The sequence below is a fragment of the Falco naumanni genome, chromosome 1 (assembly GCF_017639655.2).
Source record: "Falco naumanni isolate bFalNau1 chromosome 1, bFalNau1.pat, whole genome shotgun sequence".
NCBI lineage: Eukaryota > Metazoa > Chordata > Aves > Falconiformes > Falconidae > Falco > Falco naumanni.
Window position 1 is genome coordinate 125,818,857 of NC_054054.1, and position 18,934 is coordinate 125,837,790.

Here is an 18,934-nt window from a genome sequence, read left to right on the forward strand (position 1 = left end):
GTCTGTGTATACATCTACACTGAACTCACTCTCTCCCCATGGCAGGGACTGGTGACAGAAGTGAAGTCCTTTTCCATCCTTAGCCAGATCACAGTATGCTACTTGAGCCAGGCACAGGTCAGGATTGTCCTTGCCCTCTGGCTGCTGGAACGGAGGTGTAGCTACTCTTCCACCTCCTATTCCTTAGAAAGCATTAACCTTAAAATCAAACTAAAAAAAAAACAAAACCATAACCAACCTACACCCTGTAACAGAAAACAAAACATCTCCTAGCTAGAAGTAGGTAGTAGAGCAATGTAAGACTCCTCCCTCCTTTGAAAACCCCTCCCCAGGCTACTCACTACTCTTCTCAGTGGCAAACCCAGCAGGCACCTCACACTGGCTACAGCTGCCTCCTCAGCACTCCCAGTTCTAGTTTCACATTTTCTTTTCAGTACTGCAGCAGTACAGATCAAGCAAGATAAGGCTCATCACATCCTAATCTGCACAGCTGGGGCATTCCTAAGGGATGCCAGTTACTATCTTATTAACACTAAGTGCTCAAAAAAATTGTGTTGCCAAATAAATTTTTTACTAGTTTATTGAAATTAAAAAAGACTTATAAAACTGAAGATGAACGCTTGAGAGAACTTTACATAAAGCAACAAATTGCTAACAAACAGATTAGGCAGTCTATTGGAATTGGAAATTTTGCAATACTATAACACAGATGTGGATTCCTCAGTCTCCTCTTGACACATACTTTATAACCACCCCAAAAAGAATCCTATAAAAATTGCTTCAAAGCCCCTTTTGCATTGCAATAGTGCAGCAAACCACAAGTAAACAATTTCCTGTTAACCTGTTATTTCAAATATAGACTGAAAAGGCAACAGGCATTTTGTGCAACTCCATTTTAACAAACTTTTAAGTTGAAATATCAAATCTACACAGTGCTGTCCCTTCACAGAAGGCAGGGAACTGCTGGTCCATCATGTAGGAAGGCGTCCCCGGCTTTGTAAGCTGTGAAAGTGTGCCTCCTTCAGGATCTGGTTGATGTGGAAGTAAGGACCTTGGCTTAGTGCAGACTGCTCATGGAAGGACTGAGAGGAGACAGGGCTGGATCCTGCAATTATCGGGTTTAGGCTGGTTTCTGCACCGCACACTCTGTCAGGGCTGTTGATGCTACTGCTACTACAGCTGCTGCTGCTGCTGCCGCTATCGCTGCTGGAGGACTGAGACAAAGAGAAGGTTAACAGCAAAATCACACAGTTTCCTCTCTTGTCCCTAATGAAACACCGCAGGTAAGCAAACAATCTTTACAGTTAAGTCCCTCCCTTCCAGATTTTTCAGGCTCACATTCAGCCTGATGGACTAATGTAAATCCACCAAGTGCTTTCTTGGCATTCATAGCTTCTGTTACTGCCAACACATGAAAAGCGTCACAGAGCTGAAGGGATGAGCAAGCCTTCACCCAGAGGTTCGCTGACCTCCAGCACATTGGATTTCAATCTTTTGGGTTTAGGCCCACCAGCTCTGTCCCCATGACCCACGTTAGCACTAGTGAAGTTTGCTGTATTCATCCGAGAATTGGAAAATAAAGAACATTCCTACTGAACTGCACGTGTCAGTAAAAGCAGGCAGGGCACAAGGAAAGTTTATCACTTCTGTTCTAGCAGACATTCTAGGTAAGCACCATGCAAAGCATTTCCCTACAAACTGATCTTTCTAAAATGAGATCTGAAGCATCCAAAGCAACAGGCTGTTAAAAACAAATGCAACGTGATACCCATTTTAAGTCTTTGAACACCTTGACAAACATACAACTACTCTTCTCCCAGTTAAGTTTTTCATAACAATTTACTTTCACTGTCGTGTCAAGAGCAACAGGTATTGAAAACTTCCACATGCAGAGAAGAGAACTTATGATTTAGCTTGCGTAGAGGACAGGGCTCATTTGCTAGCATTTAGGATAAACACATTTCATGGTAATGACTGGAAGAGCATTAGCCATCCTTTTCAGTGTTTCAAAGACATAAAACTGTTCAGCTTACACCATTTTAAGGGCTGCTAATAAAAGGTTCTATTAGTTACAGTTGAAATATTTCATTACTGTGCAATATGCTGTTCAGGACAACACTGCAAATATTTAGGTGCTTAAGAATCAGTGAATGGCTACTTTGCCATCCCATAAGAAATAAATTCACAAAAGCAGCCAACATAAGTGACAGCAGATAAAACTCCCACCCAGATTTTTGTAAGTATTAAAATAAAACTACAGAATTCAAAGCTTGGTGGCTACAGCAGAGGAAGACAAATGTAAAGAAGTCCACAGTAATTTAACAGCCAGCACCACATCCAGAAGGCCTTGCTTTGGAGTAAATCTGAAGAATGGCACAAACTGCACCCCACAAGTCAATGAGCAGTGAGAAAGGCCCAGGAAGGCACTGTATGAACGTGTGAGGTGGACCACATCTCAGTGCCAGCTGGAAACCCCGCAGCACTGATTCCACAATCGATCATGACAATTCAACGATATAAATTTCCTTGTTTTGCTAAGCACCAAAAATGCTTCAGTTCTGTTGTAGTACAGCAAGCAAGACAATGGCACCAAGGCTGCACCCACAGCTGGTGTGTTAGGGTCAGCTAGCAAGGAGAAAACAACAACACACATGTGAAGTCATTCTTGAGGAAGCAGCAGATGTAACTACATGAGCAACCAGCTCCTTTTCCTAATGCTGCTAACACTAGAGAGGGAGAGAGAACACTAGGACAGAGAGGAGCCACGAAATGGTGCTTGCTAGCCCACCTCATTTTGCATAGAAGCACAAATAACTGAAATGCAATGCTGTTACGCTAAACAAGTCACAGCAGCCTTGGAGAGAAACCCACCGCACAGGACACTTTGTTTCCTTTTAGTCTGTGTTCCTTACTGTTTTTCGTTACAGCCACCTTCTGAAAATCAAGGTAAAAATTGAAATGAGAACCTGATATTACTTACTACTAAAGTCTCACATCTTAACAAATATTTCAGAGTGGTTAGTAATTATTACTTTATGCATATCTTAGTTTTTTTTTAAAGCTGAGATTGTGTCCTGGGACGTGCTTCCTACATCTAAGGCTGTTGACAGATCTGGTTTGTCAGACCCTCTTTATTTCCATTTCTCTAATGCAAAAATTCACTAGCACGTGAAGCCCGTTTATTGCCCAAATCACATCAAAGACCTACCATTTCCCCAGGCTGTGGTGCACATTCTGTTACGCATTTGGACTACAATTAGACAAAAAAAGAATCCTTAAAGTCATCATGTCAGCAATGACAGGCATCTACACAATGAAACAAAGTTTTAAGCAAAAGGGCAAAGGAAAGTAGCCCAACTAAAGTTTGAGTACTTTAAGTATCAAAAGGGCATCTTCAAGGTTTACCTGACTTATTAGCCCCTCTTAACATCACACTGAGTAGCTACAGAAGTTTTAAATAATTTCCAAACAAATGTCCTGATAAACACATTAATCTGCTGATCTGTGATGTAGTACCTCACTCACTCATGGCAGGAACTTAAGAAACAGCCACTCAGACCCTGCCGCTCTCAAAATCTTTCAAGATGAGTTTAACAGAGATGTTATCTGGTTCCAGTTAGAATTTAAGACCAGCCCTTCCTCAGTCATGTAATGCTAGAGTGGCACTGCTGCAATACTAGACAAAAACTTTGATTTGAGGGAAGCGACTGCTGCCGTGTGTCAGCAATCTCTACCAATAAACCAACAGTATTTCTAAGCTGCGGGGAACCCTGTCATCGGCCAGAACAACAAAGAGGAACCACAAGAAATCAGGTTTTACAGAAGTTATTTAGGAAGGAAAAGTTAGCCAGAATACTGCAGACTCCCTTCCTTCCCAGGGAAAATCTGAGCAAAGGCCTTTTCACTGGTGATTCCCCAGGTTGCAGAGCACAAGTGCAGGTTCTCACAATTCCCTCGAGCAGCTGCTTGCAGCTGGCCCCTCACTACAGCTGTGCCCGACTGGTGTACAGGCCAGCAGTGACGGGAGAGTAGGAAGGGCTTTCACTGGATTTATTGAGTACCAGGGAAAATACCACAGCTAACCTGGTAAACAAAGGACAGGCTGAACAGGAAGTGAAATGCAGTTGCAAATGCTCTGCTTCGCTAATGTTTAATGCTCGCTGTAGTTCTAGTCTAGCGTTTTCGTTGTGTGCCTGTGCATGGACTGAACTGCAAAGCAAAAGTTTACTGTCATCCCCAGGGTGGCTGTCACCTAGGAGCGTGGGGGTGGTTTGTTCCAGGAGGAGCAGGAATTGCACATTGTTACAGCAATCTGCCAAGAAGCAGGGCTGGCAGATCGAAGAGAATCTCAGGTTCCCCCTGTGAAAGTCAGAGGCAAGAATGATGTCTACTCTGGGTGAAAGGACAATCTAGTGGGAGAAAGCAGCAATACCCTTTTGTATTAAACCTAGCTCACGTGAGCAGCAGGATTCGAAGTGAGGGACTGAGGGACAACATCACTGAACAGCCCATGTTTGAGCTGCCACCAAGAAAAAAAATATCTCCCCTCATCTTACACATACTGTGGTCAGCTATGAAGAGCAAGACATTAAAAAAACCCAACAAAACTGAAAGAAATCCTGACAAAAGCCAGTTTTAGTAACAAGGCTGCCTGATTTTCATACTGTTATGCTTTCAATTAAAGCACACTCTGTAAGAGAAAACAGTCCACTTTCAACTGAACGAAGGCAAAAGAAATCACTGATTTAGCTAATGTTTCACAAAAAGCAGGTGTGCATATGCCCTTAGATGAAAAGCAATTCTCTTCTCCTGTACTCTTTGAAGTTACAAATTGCTCCTACACACACACTTTCTCTCCTAGTTCAATATCCTAAAGCTAGTGAAGATTTTTAATCAGCAAGAGCTGTCTTTGCAAATGGTGAAGTATCATAAAACTACATAAAAGCACTGCAAATGGCCAAGAATTTTGAAGTGACATCAATCACAAGTACTTGTGCACTGTAAGCACAGTAATTTCTCCATTTGGCACAAGAAATCCTTAAAGAAACATTTGAATAGTACTGACTTCAGTTTCTGGGCATGCTCAGTTCAGTAATCCTACATTACAAGAAAACAAACAAACAAAATCTATTCATCAGTAGATGACATTGTGAATTTTGTTCCCTCAAGAAAGGGAACATTGATTTTTGTAAAACTGTGTCCAGCAGGCGCATTCCCCCACTTTAGCATCAACAGTAAGAAATTATCCTTGTCTGCACATCAGGGTTTAATGTGTTAAAAACATACCTGTACAACACAAGTGCATGCATGAAGCAGGAGTCCTAACGTTAGCCTCAGCAACTGAACTCTGCGCTGCCTGCGCTGGTGGCGGGGCAGACAGCTCATGCCCATGCTGTTCACTCGCAGGCACCCCAAACAAAACAGCCATTAAGGACAGAGTTAAGGTCATCCACTCTTGTGTGGCTACTACAAGACTGTTTCCATTTCTGCATTTTAGCGGCTTTGCCCAGTCAAACGCCAAGTGTTCATATGACAAGCAAAGGTGCTTCTGCCACTCACCATTAAGGTTTTTCCTGATATTCTTAATTTCATTACTCCTACTTCAATCCCTTGTTCCACACTAAATTCTTCCTCCTCCCGCCACAAAGCTTGTTTAGCCATTAACTACTCTACACATGAAGAGGCGTTTAACCTGTTGGACAAGTGATTCAGTGTCAGATGGCAAGCAGCTATTTATGATTCTACCCGTTATACCCGAGAAGCAACACCAACTTCAACCCAGCAAGTCTTACTTCTGGCAAAACAGCAATACAGGAACCAGGAATGTTTTTCATCATGGCAAGTTTCTTTGTGATGAATGTCTCAGCTGTTAGAGCACTTTCTATACAACTTCACCGACTACCACATCAGCTACTTGCAAAGGTGTATGGGTTAAAAGAAAGTCTCCCTCACAAAAGGAACAGTGGGATACAGAGCTTTGTATCATTTTAAATGTCAATCTACATTTGAAACCATTATCATATGATAAAAGATATGTTGCTCAAAGTTACACAGCACTAAATACTTCCTGCAAAGTACAGTCAATATTTCAATATAACCACAGTAGTTTGTAACTACTCATTACAGTCAATCCTCAGAGTGAGAAGGCTGTACAAAAAACTATAAGGATATTTCAAAACACTTAGAGAGAAATCCATTCCATTAACTTCCAGGAGTTATTCCTTTAACAAACCAGGAGGGAGCCTCTGCTCTGCATGCTCTTTTTCATTAACATTTTGCAACAGAACTACATTGCTAATTAGAAATGCGTACAGTGAATTTTCAGATGATTAATACAGGCAACGATTCAGGAAATCTGGCAGCAGTTTGGAAATGAGCATTTTTTTTAAAAAAAAATATCTCATAGCCAGCAAATTGTACCATCCTGGAACACCTGTCATGCGAGCGATGAGAGAATAAGTGACAAATTATCCCACGTCCAGCAAAAGATCACGGTAAATATGAGTAGAAACCAAATAGTTTGAGTTCCAATGTTTCAGCTGTGAACAAGTGAGTCTTGCTTAAACCAGCAAGTTCTGTCAGAGCATTTTTTTAAACATCAGATAAGCACTACTGCTTGCGACAGGCACTTTGTGTATCACACTAGTTGGAATGCTTTTTGACTTTCTACCACAAATAATCACATTAGTGTAAGTAAATGCTAAGTTGGAAGAGTAGATGACCAGGCAAAGTGACCACATGCACTTGTAATCTACCCTAGTCATCTCCTTGGCTCTGGGTATGTTACAACTCATTTCAGACAGCAGAACTAGAAGTGGCAGCAAATGCTTTTCTTGTATCTTCACTTGGGTGCTACACATCAGTATTTGAAATACTTTAACAGAAATATTCAGGTCAAAAATAACCAGGTTCACTGGAGAACATGCTGGTTTCCAAACCACATTTCACAGATTTCAATCTCTTAAGTACCCAACAGAGTCAAACCTCATGACCTCATACACAAAGCAAAAAAAAAAAAAAAAAGTGTTTTCATTAACTACTGTCCGTGAATAAAATTTCACAGAATATTCAAACCATTATTTAAATCCAGCATTAAAGGAGACAATTTGCCCGAGAAGGCTCTCACCTCAGTGTCCCAAGAGTCCTGAAGGACAGTATTCCTGGTACTACGTTTTGTCTGGGGAACATGACAGTCATCCTCATTGCCATTCCGTCTCCTCTTCCTGAAGAAAGTTCAGGAAGAAAGGAAAAAAAAAATATTATCAACTTACTGAATATGCCTTCTGTTTTGTTCTACAAAAAAAGCAGGAGAACTTGAGAAAGTAACAATGGTATATCTAAACCTCTAAGGTGCTGTGGACTTTCATATTCTTTTTAGCTGTTGTCTACAGAACAGAGAGAAAACGATTATGTTTCGCACCAAGCAGCCAGGCTGATGCTGTTGTATCAGTTTAAGGGACGTGGAGTCACACCTGCCATTCAAACCAGTGCTGAGCATCTTTCTAAAACTCGTTTGACAATTCTTAGCCTTGCAACTGCTCTCAGTGCTCGGGCATGTCTAAAAATAAGCCTGGGACTTTGACTGACACCTGACAGGCTGAGAAAAGCAGCCCGGAAAAGGAGCTGTGACCATACTTCCAATAAATACCTGATTACGTTGATCTTGCTTACATAGGCCTGCAGTTAGCACCTATGTATCATTTGCTTTATTTAGTCTCTCCGCTCTGACAGCATTTGAAGTCAAGTTACGTTCCTGAGCAACATTACTTTCCATGTGGAAAGTTCTGTCAGAAAACACCTCATGGAAGACAAACCCTTCCCCGCTTCTGATACATCTGCCATCCTCTTATGACATCAATGTTGCTTCAGAGCAGCTGATCAACAACAGTAACCTAGAAATCCTGCAAACCAACATCTCTCAGTGTCTGCAGAATTTTAGTATTAATATCAAATGATTTTTCCCACACTACAACCACCACAGGTCACCCAGGACCTCAGTGTGCTGGGTACTATCCGAATTATAGGATAGAGCTGTTTGGTGCCTGAAAATGAATATGTACTCAAACGAGTCAAAATGGACTCAAGTGAGGTATTTATAACCGAATCTTTTCTTACAGACAAGCTTCTGCAGCAGACTCAGCTACCAGTATTTGGTCCACGCCTACAGACCAGGTGCTGCCACCTCACTCTCCCATCCCAGGGATGCCCACAGCACTCTCAGCCGCTACCCACCACCGTCCACTGGCTTCTCCCTCTCCTGGAACCACTCTTCTCAGAGAAGCCATTTCTCTCCCTGCTCCACACCGGCGTTGCCTCCGGGCCCCTCCTCCTCTTACCGCCGGCAGCCCACAAACAAAGTCAACACCTGCATCGCCGCGGTCTGCCCTGCTGCCTCACAACGCCGGGCACTCACGGCCCAGCTCCTGCGGCTTCACGGTCCCTCCCGTTTCTCCCCCACCACGCAACAGGGCCCGCATAGCAACGGCCCCCAGCACACCGCAGGCCCCCCATACCCTCGCCGTTCTCCACGCCCGTTTGATCTCCCGAAGGCAGCCAGCCGCCCCCCCCCGCCCCCGGCTACACCTTTACCGCTCACCGCCGCCCCAGCCCCAGTTTAAGCCCCTCCAGGCCCAGGGGGCTGCCTCTCCCCAACCGGCCCCCTCGCAACTCGCCCCATCCGCGCACCTCTTCGCTCAAGCCGGCCCCTTTAGGGCAGCGCGACCCCCTCGGCCGCCACACACCCTCCCCACCCCGAGACACCCCGCCGCGGTGCCCGAGGGCCTGCCCCCGCGAGGCCGAGCCCCCGCCGCTCGGCCCAGGCCCCAGCCCAGCCCCCGCCTCCCCTCAGGCCGCGCTCCCCTCCCCCACCCCGGCTCGTCCCCCACCTCTGTCTGGCTCCTCGCTCGCTCGGCAGCGGCTGCCGGCAGCTCATGGCGGTCTGGGCTGAGCTCTACGAGGCGGGACGGAGAGAGACGAGAGGCTGCGGCGCGGCCCCGCCGCCCACCGCTGAGGAGAGCCGACCCCGTCCGGCTCCAACCGCCGCTTCCGGCGCCTCCGCCTCCTGCGCCTGCGTAAGGCCCTCCGCGGGCCGGCCCCGCCCCCGGCGTCACCGCGCGCGCCGGGCGGCCGCGCACGCGCAGGGCCCGGGCCCCGCCGGGGGTGGCGGCGGCGGCGGCTGACGGCAGCGCGGCCCGGGGAGGGTGGCGGGGCCATGGCCGCCGCGCCGCCGGGGCGGGAGCTGTGCCCGCACTGCCGCAGGCCCTTCAAGCGGCTCCGCGCCCACCTCCCGCATTGCAAGGCCGCGCCGAGCCCGGCCCCCGGCGGTGCCCCGGGGCCCGGCCCGGGCCTAGGCCCAGGCGCTGGGCCCTCCACGCCCGGCGGCGGAGCCGGCTCCGGGGCGGGCAGTGGGCCGCGGGCGGCAGCGGCCGGTAAGAGCAGCAAGCGGGCGGCCGGCCCCAGCGTAGGGCTGCCCGCTGCGGCCCCCCGGGAGGCGGCGGCCCGGAAGGGGAAGGCGGCGGCGGCCGAGCGGGGTGGGGGGCCCGGCCCCGAGCCTCGCCGCCAGCCCGGTGGGCGCGGCGCGGCGCGGCAGGCGGATCCCGCGGTGCAGCGCGGAGCCGGTTGCCTTGGTTTGCTCCCCGAGGGGATTAAAGATCCACCCGAAAAGCTGAGAAATGGGCTGAGAATAGTCACAGAGAAGCAGCGCGCCGGGGTGACCGGGGAGAGGAGCGGCCCCGGGAGCGGGGGCACTGCCGCCGGGAGGCACTGCACACACTGCGCCCCGGCGGAAGGGCCGGATCCAGGCAGGATCCAGCAGGAGGGAATAACGGTTGCAGAAACCACACACAGAGAGACGCACAGCCATGGAGCTGTGGAGAATGTGTCTGCCAGCAAAAAGGGAGAAAAAGGCAGTAATTTAAAACCAACAAAAGCCCACGTACTTCGAGATCCCCCTGAAACTGACTGCAGAAGTGGCCCTGGTGACCTCGTTCAGCAGGAGGGAACAGACAAAACAGTGACAGAAGAGAAGCAGGTGTGCCAAGAAGTTGATGTGGAACATAAAGCCCCTCTTCCTGCTTTGCATACCAAGAACCTCCATCTGTTATTGACAGAGCATTTCAGAGGTCACGATGAAGGGACGTCCAAAAATTACCTAACCAGCATACAAAAGCATAGAGAGCGCAAGAAGCAGATGGCTGTAGTTTCTGAGCCCATCCTGAATGCAAGGAGGGACTCTGAGCTGGCACTCCCGCAGTTCTTGCTCCACACCTCCAAAAGCCAACCCATCTGTCCATCCCAGGCCTCTGGCAGGAATGTGCAGGCAGGTGCCATGGGCTTGGAGTGGTTTCCAGACTTACATCCTAATTATGATGGGCTGAGCATTTTTCCAGGGAAGCCTTTCCAAGAAGGCAGGAGGATCACAGTGAAGACACCAAAGGGCAATTTTGCAGAGGGACAGCAAGGTAACATGAGAAACAAAAGTCTTCGTTGCTGAGATTTACTGTGGTGTCAGGCTAAACTGTCCGATAGGAATGGGAAAGGAGGGGTTGGGAATTCTAAGCTGCTGGGCTTGTTCAGAGAGGAGTCCAGGAAGGATCCAAGGCAGTTAACTGTTCAGCCCTCCAGCCTGCAAAACCAAAGGTATATGTTTTTATTTAGGTTTAAGTCAGGCTTTTGCATGTTTGGGCTGATGAAGTGAACTCACTTTGTGGTAGACATGATTCACTCTTCATTTCTGAGGAGTCAGTCTCAAGCCACTTGCAGCCGTGTCAGATACCAGGTCTGTGCTCACCGTGCAGCACAGGGGACACAAGCACCACAGGCATTGCCCTCTCTTTCCACCCTTTGACCACTCTGACTTCTCACCACACAGGTCCCCTCTCAGAAAGGCATCTGATGGATGTAAGGCTGGGGGAGCTGCCCATGTGGCTGGCCACCTGCAACTTTTCTCCCCAGGGGCTGCTTGGAGGAGTGCAGAAAGGTGAGGCTAAATTCCTGGCTCTTGGGGCAGAATTGTCCCACTTCGTGATTTAGTTGCTGCAGCCTGGTCCAAGTGGCCAGTCTGGATCTTTACCAAGAAGTAAATAAAGAGAGCCCAGCAATTTCACTTTGAAAAGTTACATGGAAACCAATGGATTCTTAAGGCCTGTGCGTGATTTGACCTTTGCATTTCTGTTCCAACAGCCTGGAGCAGCTATTACAACAGATACATCAACATGAAGAGGGGTGGACCAGTTGGGATCTCCATGCTGCTGGCTGGATACTGCCTCCTCAGCTATGGCTGGAACTATCAGCACATCAGTAAGATTTCCTTCTTGGTGTCTGTCTTATGTCAGGAATTCTCACTTTTGCAGCATGTCAGTTCAAGCTCTGAAATAATTTAAATACTTCACAGTTAAGATTAATACCAGAGCTCAGAGAACAGTATTCTGACCTGGCTTAGGTAGGCAGAAGAATTTAGCTAACGAAGGCAGCAATAGCAGTTGCTGGTTCTCACCTTCTCCCTGGAGAGCACTAGGAACAGTCAGTAGCACTTTTAAACCCTGCATAAAGCCGAGGGAGGAGATACTCCAACACTAAGCACCCATTCCCTGGATTTACTCATAACTGACAAGGGATTTACTGGTGTTTGTGTAGTTTCCTTAGCAGGATTTGCTCTCATGTGCCATTCTACAGCACGTGAACAGAGAAGACTGCAGTCAGTTTCATGCTCATCACTGCTGGGCAAAGCACATTCATGTAGTCCCTGAACATAGCACTGTGCTAACACTGTTCTTTGCTGTTTGTTTTTTTGGGTTTTTTTTCCTCCTCTCCCCTGTTTTTCTAGAAGGTCATCGCTGGCGTAAATACCACTGAAAGAAGCTGAAACAGCACCCAAGGAACCATCACCAGTGTTTGACTGTTGAGTCATCAGAAGTGCTCAGAACCGGTATCCCAACAGGGATTCAGATAAGCAAAGGCCCATTTACTGTCAGAGACAGGTTACGTAGTTGAGGGCTGCTCTTCAGTTACCCTCCTGTAGATGCCGACAGTAACAGCCTGTGGTTACTGCTTTGTTCAGGCAACACTTTGTACTGAAAGAGGTGTTGAGAGCCACCCATCCGAGGTCTGGATGTAGTAGAGCTGCTACAGCATGCAGAACCCAGATCTCTGGCTTTGGGACAACACAACAGGACAGCTCCTTGACCTGTGCTGTTAATATAGATTAACTGACACATATGTTGTAGTCAGAGTGTCTGGCAGTACAGTTTGTGATGGGTTGTGGCTTCAGCCCTTTAAGTTAGCAGAGTTGTACCAGGCACAGCCCACCTTTTACTTACCCTTCTCCACAGGGAGTGGGATGGGGTTTGCTGCCGACTGGCAGGAGAAGGGTGGTTTCTGCAAGGCCTTTCCACAAAGGACACCCAGCCCCCCGCTTTGCCGTCAGCATGGCGCTAGTGGGACTGCTGAGGCTCTGAGGGAGGGACCATTGTGAAGGCATGAAAGCAGCAGCACTGAGACCACAGCGCCCTATTTCTGGAGGAATAAAAGTCCATTGGATTAGCTGTTGTGCCCAAAGGGCAAACCGATGTCTGCATCAGACAAATGAGGACAGTTATGAGAGTGCTAGTTGTAGCCTGCCATCACCAAACATGTCTGGAAAAGGACTGGTCATGTGACAGGCATGAAGGGTAAAAGAAAAAAGCCAAGAAAAAGAAGCCTGAAGTGTTTATTCAAAGAGCAGTGCAGTAGTACTGTGTCAGAGGTGTTTCACCAAAAACTCCCTCTCACCAGCAGTAAAAACCTTTGTGAGTTTTCCTTTCCTGCTTGGTGTCATGTGTTCTCAAACATGGTGCTTCTTACCCTGTTTTGCAGGGGATTAGCACACCCACACCCTCATCTGCCCAGGACCCCAGCACAAGCTGGTCCCACACCCCATCAAACCTGTGATTGCATAGGGGCAGCGGGAGCAGTCACTGTCCACACACAGCCGGCTGCATGGGAGGGAACAGAGGCAGCTGTGTACAGTCCCACTTCGGTTGCATTGGGGAAGCTGTGACCTCTCTGCTGTTTGTGCAAAGACCTGCGAGAGCTGGCGCTGAGCAAAACCAACTGGCTTTTCTAGTCCAGCAACTGCCATGGCAGCTGTCTCACTGGCTTCATTGCGCTGTATGGTGTCCTTCCACAGTCCGTGCAGGAGCACTTGAGTCACTTCCCCAGCAGGATTTCCAGCTGCATCTTCCACACTTGGAGCCATAATGACCTTTCTCTCCACACTGAAGGGTCAGGGAGAGGCAGGCATCAGTTTGTGCTGGATCGATCCATTGCCACGTTACCACACGTTCATTTTCACACTGGCAGCAAGCAGGCTAATGGACCCTGCCTCCTTCCAGCATAGCTCCCGCCTGCCAGCAGCAACCCAAGACCTCCAACTGCAATAAACCAACCCAGAGGGACACTAGGGTTCACTGATCTCCAGGCCTATTCCACTGGATGCCAAGTATTTATTACCACAGAAGTCCCTTCACATGCTGCCAGGTTATTTCAGTCCGAGTACAGCCTTCTGCCCAGTTGGTTCACACACCAGCCGCTCGAGGGGGCAGGCTGCAGGGCCAAGAAACATGGCCCAGGGAGAAGACAGACATCAAGTCAAGAAAGCTGTGGGAGCCCCAATGCCACACCCTGCCCCTTGCCATAGCACTTCACCCCCCTCCAAGGTGAGGCCGTTGCTCCCAGCCCACCCAGTCCCAAAAACGCTGACCTTGACACAGGTACCTTGTTCAATTGAGCACTATGGGCCCAGGGAGCAGCTGTTGGTGTCCCACAGCTGTGCTGCCAGGTGCTGAGTAGTGCCAGTGGCTGGCAGAGTGGTCTCCATGGGCGGCACATCCTTGCATCCACTCCCCTCACCAGCAGCCAGATCCAGCCCCCAAGGGGGAAAACGGTGGGAGAGGCTGTTGGCAACTGCTGTCCTGCAGGCTCACACATGAGCTGGGGCAGAAGCAAGAGCTGTGGGGCAGGGGCAGCTGGTGCATCACCCCAATGGGCAGAGGCACAGAGCAAAAGGGCCTCGACTCGAGAGAATGGCATAGGACCTTCTCTGCGTCACCTTGGATGGATCCGTGCTGCTCGTCATCAGCCTGGCCTTGAGGCTGGAGAGGGATAGAGGACAGGCAGTTACTCCCTGGGACACGACAAGCGGTACCCCCAGATCCCCCTGTGGCTCCCACAGCCTCTCAGGGCGATCCCAGGGCTCAGGCAGCTGGTCCAGACACCCCCATGGGGACCGGGGCTGTCCCCTGCCCACCCACCAAAAACTCTGTGGTCACCAGCTCAGGTTGGACATGGGGAGAGACCAAAGGGGTTCAGTGAGTCCAGACAAGGACCCAAAGCAACCTTGCCCTTGACCCAGACACTGCAAGGGCCACAGCCACCTTCTCAGCCTCGGAGAGGCATGCAGCTGGGGCATGCTGAGTGCCCCCCCCCCCCCCCCCCCCCCCCCAGCACATACTGCATGAATTTGCACTTGGGTCCTTCTGGGCAGAAGCCAACGAGGTAGTTGGCACACATCAACCTCCGTGTGTGCTTGTACTTGCACAGGGGACCTGCAGAGGAGAGGTTCTAGTTTACGGGGGCACAGCATCACCCGCAGCCCTGCAGGGATTTCGGGAGCAGCCCCATTCCCCTTCAGCTCTGTGGGGTCTTTGCTGCCCCAAGCCCAGATCCCCACCGGGCACCTGGTCCCACTCCCAGGCAGTCCCCAGACAGCCCACTGGTTCACCCTGCTCTGGCTCAGAGGTGGCAGGAGGTCGGGCCAGCAGTGGGGTCCAGACGCCCCATCACCGGTGGGCAGATAACACAGGTGGCCCCTGCTCACCCCAGCAGCTCACCCTGCCTGCAGAAGCCACGGTCGTACCAGGGACAGCCCATGGTGCTGGCAGTGGCATCAGTGTGCTTGAAAGGACAGTCCTTGTTGCTGCACTGGCCTGTGGAAGCAAGTGATGGGACAGTGCTCGCTCAAGCCAAACACAGTGGCAATCACTCAAGGATGCGCTGAATGAGAGGAACCAAGGTGCCCCAGGAGCACTCCAGGCTTGGCTTGGGGACCAGTGGCCCTGCGTGGGTGCCAGTGGCATTTCTTCCCACAGACAGGAGGTGGCATCAGGCGCTTGCTCGAGGCCAGACCCAAGGAACATGGGTGCTGGGGTGGGAGAGGCTCCCTGGGGTCCCCAGCCCTGTCCCACACCTACCGAACTTGGAGAAGCGATAGCACTCGGGCATCTTGGTCACATCGTACTCATGCAGGAAGTCGCAGCCATCGCCCTTCTTGCGGAGCCCACACAGCCAACGCTTGCAAACCACCATCCTCTCCCCGCTGACATGCTGGAAGGGGCACTGCACACCTAGCCACGGCACACACCCACTGCCACAGCCCGCCTGCGCCCCCAGCCCCTGCCGTGGCAGCCCCTCCAGTCCTGCCTGCACTCAGGACCCACCTCCAGCCCCAGCACCTTGGCTTGGGACATGCCAGCAGGAGCTTTCCCAGGTGTGTGGGAGATTTGCAGCACCCATGGGGTGCACAGCACTTTAACCCTCCCAGGGGAACCAGACCTTGGTAGTGCCTGGGGGACCAAGCCCTCCCCAGTGCAGAAGAGTAAAAGTATTCATCCAGGGGAACAGGGGGCTCTGAGCAGCATTAGCATTTTGGGCAAAAACTCTCCAACCCACTGGCCACGGTGTCATGGAGCGATCTGCCACGGACGTGGGCTGCTTGTGGAGCAGAGGGGGGGCCTGTCTGGCTCCCTGGTGTCCCCATATTCTTGTAGGGTGGTGTCAGTCCCATCCCTGTCCCTTCTCAGCACTCGCCCCTGGTGTGCAGCCCTCAGTGGAAGAACTTGCAGACAGCTGCCCTCAGCTCTGTGGGGGAAAGCAGCACAGAGAGGTGCTCACCCACTGCCCCCAGTACTGGCACCACTGTGCCATCGTGGGCAAAAGCATCTCAGCCCTCTCCACTAGCAGCCCCCCCAACACAGTGCCAGATGGATCCATGAGTGAGCAATGCCCGGAGCAGCCTGGCCTCAGGCAGGAGCCCAGCGAGGAGGCAGGACAAGAAGCACCCAGGCATTGTGGTGGATGCAGCAAGAGCCAGGAGCACCAGCAAGGAGGAGAGCCCCAACACCTCCTGCAGCCCCATCACCCTCCAAGGATGCCACAGGACCTTGTCTCCAACTTACTGCCCATACCTGGGAAGGGCAGGGGCTGAGCTCCTCGCTGCTGCTCCACATCAGCCTCCAGGTCAAACCTGATCTTCTCCACACCAGCCACCAGGTCCTGCATCACCCCTGCTCCAGCAAGGGTCACCTCCAGCACAGCACAGGCAAGGAGCACGGCAGCAAAGGGGCTGCTCAAGGAACACACAGATGTCCCAAGGGAGCACCACACTCTGCAGCTCATCAGGCCCCAGCAGCACTCAGAAACCCTCCTCCTTCTCCTCCTCCCCAAGCCAGAGCAAAACCAGCACAGGCAGCAGCTCAGAGCACTCAGTTTAGAGAGAGAAGCTGCCCACATCTGATCTCAATTTGCAGCCGTGATTGCCTGGTGCCGCAGCCCAGCTGCAGGGAGCTCAGCCCCAGGCCCCCATCCCGTCCCCCGTAATTGCCTCTCAGCACCGACATCTGCTTTTCCTCCAGCCTCGGCTCTAGGGCAGAGCAGCTGGCCCACATCTCCCCAGGAGCAGTGAGGTCTTCTGGGGCTGGCCGTGAGCTGGGTTAACCCCCTCCCACCGGGGCTGCTGCTCAGCCTTGAACAGAGCCACATATGGCCTGAGTGCCATAACAAAATGTTCCGACAGCAAGGGACAGATCCTGGGTGGGTTTTGTTGCCATCTGAGTGTTTTCAGCATTGCTGGGTGCACAGCATCATCATCCCCAGCCCCGCTCACCAGCGCCTGGTGCCCAGCAGGACAGACCCACGTCCCTAGGCTCCTGGTGGGGACAGCTACGTCACACCTCGCATCCTGATGGGAAGCCCCTTTGGTCCCCACTGCCAGGTTGGGGGCTTGTATTGCATGCCAGGCTGCAGCGGCACATGCTGGGCACAACCGTGGTGCCACACTGCTTCCCGGAGCTGCTGGGAGCCCCCACAGCCCTGGGTGGGTTTAACCTAATGCTTCGTCCCTCCTCCATCACGCGGCTCTTCTGGCCACGCACATCCACGGCACGCGCCCGGAGTGACATGGCCTGACACATCGGGGATGGAGACCTGCTCCCATTCTGTCACTACCTATAAATGCACTGGACCAGTGCTGCCCGCCTGCCGGAGCACTGCCTGCGGGTGCTGTGGCCGCAGCCCTGCGCAGGGTGCTGTGCACTGACCTGACACCGAGTGGCCATGCCGTGCACATGCCAGGTCCCACACCAAGATGCCCACCCTGTGCTGTGCAGATAGAGGGGTTTTGGGGAGTCTGCGGGGGCAGCCCAGCCAACCTGCCCTCCCCTGCAGCAGGCACTGGCTGGACACAGCTGGCATTGCAGTGGTGCTGGCATTACTCCCCACTAGACCAGGACCTGTTGCACTGGCCCTGTGCTTGCTCGTGATGTGCCAGGGCCACCATCCTGTCCCATCGAGTGGGGCCATATCCCGTGTGCGCTCAGCAAGCCAGCGTGCACTTTCTGCTCCATCAGCTTGCAGCAGCATGATGCTGCTGAGCAGGAGGCTGGAGCTGACAGGTGTCACAAAGATCACCATTGCCAAGTGACAGTCACAGGCGGCTAGTGCCAGGGGGCCCAGGGCCTATCCTCTCCTCACAGCACCAGCGAGGCCCTGGGGAGCAAGGAGGTCCCAGGAAGGGGTGCAAGCCCCAGTGACCTACCCTGCCTTGCCTCTTTCTATCAAGCATCCATAAGGGACAGGAGGAGCCAGGTCCGCCCCAGCAGCCTGCTGACGTCCCAGGAGGCAGGGATCAGGACCATCAGCTCAAGGGATGCATGCCCAGAACGGGGCAAGGGGCAGCGGCGCCAGGACCCTGGCACAGGGCGGGGGGGGCTGTGCTGCAGTGACCAGGGCAGAGACAGCCCGGTGAGCTCAGAGCCACCAGCTGCTGTTGTTCTCCTTGTCCCAGACAATAGCCCAATGTCCCACACAGCAGGGTGTTGGGTTGGGTCTGTGCATCCACAGGACCCTATTGTGTCCCCACTGGGGCACGGCCCTTGCCCGCTCCCACCCGCTTCACCAGGGGAGACCCCCCACAGGAGCACAGGGGCACTCCGCCTCTCCTAGGGCCAGAGATGCTGGAGGGGCCAAATTTTTCCTCCCTTTCCATGACCAGTGAGGAAAGCCTGGCCAGTGCTCCTGGCACAGCCGTGTTCTCCACCGGCTGAGGGAAGGGCTCTGGGCTGCTCCCAGTGCTTTGTCCCATCACAGCCAGTACTGGCTCCATCAGAGGGGCTGGGGAGGGAAGGCAGCCCCCTGCCTGCACAGAGTGCTATGGGAAGCCGGCTGTGGAATGGGGACGACCTGCCCTACTTGCCATGCTGGGGTCATCTGTGTCCACAGCAGCCCTGTGGGGCTGGGAGCACCCAAGACAACCCGAGCCCTGGCCCCCAGCCCATGGGAGCAGGGACAACCAGTCCTGCCCCACCATCACCTTCCCCTCCTCCTTGGCTAACAGGGAGCAGGGCTGCAGGGAGGAGAGCTACATCTTGGCAAAGCCACCCTTGGCAGGAGCTGGCCTGGCCGGAGGGTCCCAGCCCTGAGCCAGATCCGGCCAGCAGGAGCTCGCCTGCTTCCTCCCGCCACAGGCAGCCCCGTGCCAGGGTCAGATAAAGCACGGCCGCCACAGGTGCCGAAACGCTGGCCAGGGACCCGCTGCCAGGCAGGACTCCAGCCAGGGACAGGCAGCAATGGTGGAGGCAGCAGGACAGGGTCTGGGGACAGCGGCAGCACAGAGAAAGCTGGC

General features: G+C 52.1%; 3 protein-coding genes across 12 annotated transcripts; 1 reads left to right on the plus strand and 2 right to left on the minus strand.

The window, feature by feature from the left end:
- Positions 1-562: 562 nt before the first annotated feature.
- On the minus strand, positions 563-9,070 carry FAM104A (family with sequence similarity 104 member A). 8 transcript variants are annotated; one of them, XM_040582090.1, is made up of 5 exons: positions 8,886-9,070; positions 7,127-7,223; positions 3,209-3,250; positions 2,872-2,934; positions 563-1,214 (listed from the first exon to the last, which is right to left on the minus strand). In XM_040582090.1, the coding sequence occupies exons 1-5, from the start codon at positions 8,930-8,932 to the stop codon at positions 972-974; spliced, it is 492 nt and encodes a 163-aa protein (XP_040438024.1). In that variant the 5' UTR covers positions 8,933-9,070; the 3' UTR covers positions 563-971. The 8 variants fall into 8 exon arrangements, with proteins under 8 accessions (XP_040438024.1, XP_040438026.1, XP_040438027.1 ...); XM_040582092.1 differs by lacking the exon at positions 8,886-9,070 and adding an exon at positions 5,287-5,399 and having other exon boundaries at positions 7,127-7,222; XM_040582093.1 differs by lacking the exon at positions 3,209-3,250 and having other exon boundaries at positions 8,886-9,068.
- Positions 9,071-9,147: 77 nt separating this feature from the next.
- Positions 9,148-12,799, plus strand: C1H17orf80 (chromosome 1 C17orf80 homolog). Of its 3 annotated transcripts, none has more exons than XM_040582087.1 (4): positions 9,148-10,460; positions 10,871-10,978; positions 11,182-11,298; positions 11,825-12,799. In XM_040582087.1, the coding sequence occupies exons 1-4, from the start codon at positions 9,212-9,214 to the stop codon at positions 11,851-11,853; spliced, it is 1,503 nt and encodes a 500-aa protein (XP_040438021.1). In that variant the 5' UTR covers positions 9,148-9,211; the 3' UTR covers positions 11,854-12,799. The 3 variants fall into 3 exon arrangements, with proteins under 3 accessions (XP_040438021.1, XP_040438022.1, XP_040438023.1); XM_040582088.1 differs by having other exon boundaries at positions 11,828-12,799; XM_040582089.1 differs by lacking the exon at positions 10,871-10,978.
- A 1,212-nt stretch (positions 12,800-14,011) lies between these two features.
- On the minus strand, positions 14,012-16,314 carry CPSF4L (cleavage and polyadenylation specific factor 4 like). The gene is made up of 6 exons (XM_040592039.1): positions 16,212-16,314; positions 15,866-15,894; positions 15,228-15,420; positions 14,868-14,963; positions 14,489-14,582; positions 14,012-14,129 (listed from the first exon to the last, which is right to left on the minus strand). The coding sequence occupies exons 1-6, from the start codon at positions 16,312-16,314 to the stop codon at positions 14,012-14,014; spliced, it is 633 nt and encodes a 210-aa protein (XP_040447973.1).
- Positions 16,315-18,934: the final 2,620 nt, after the last annotated feature.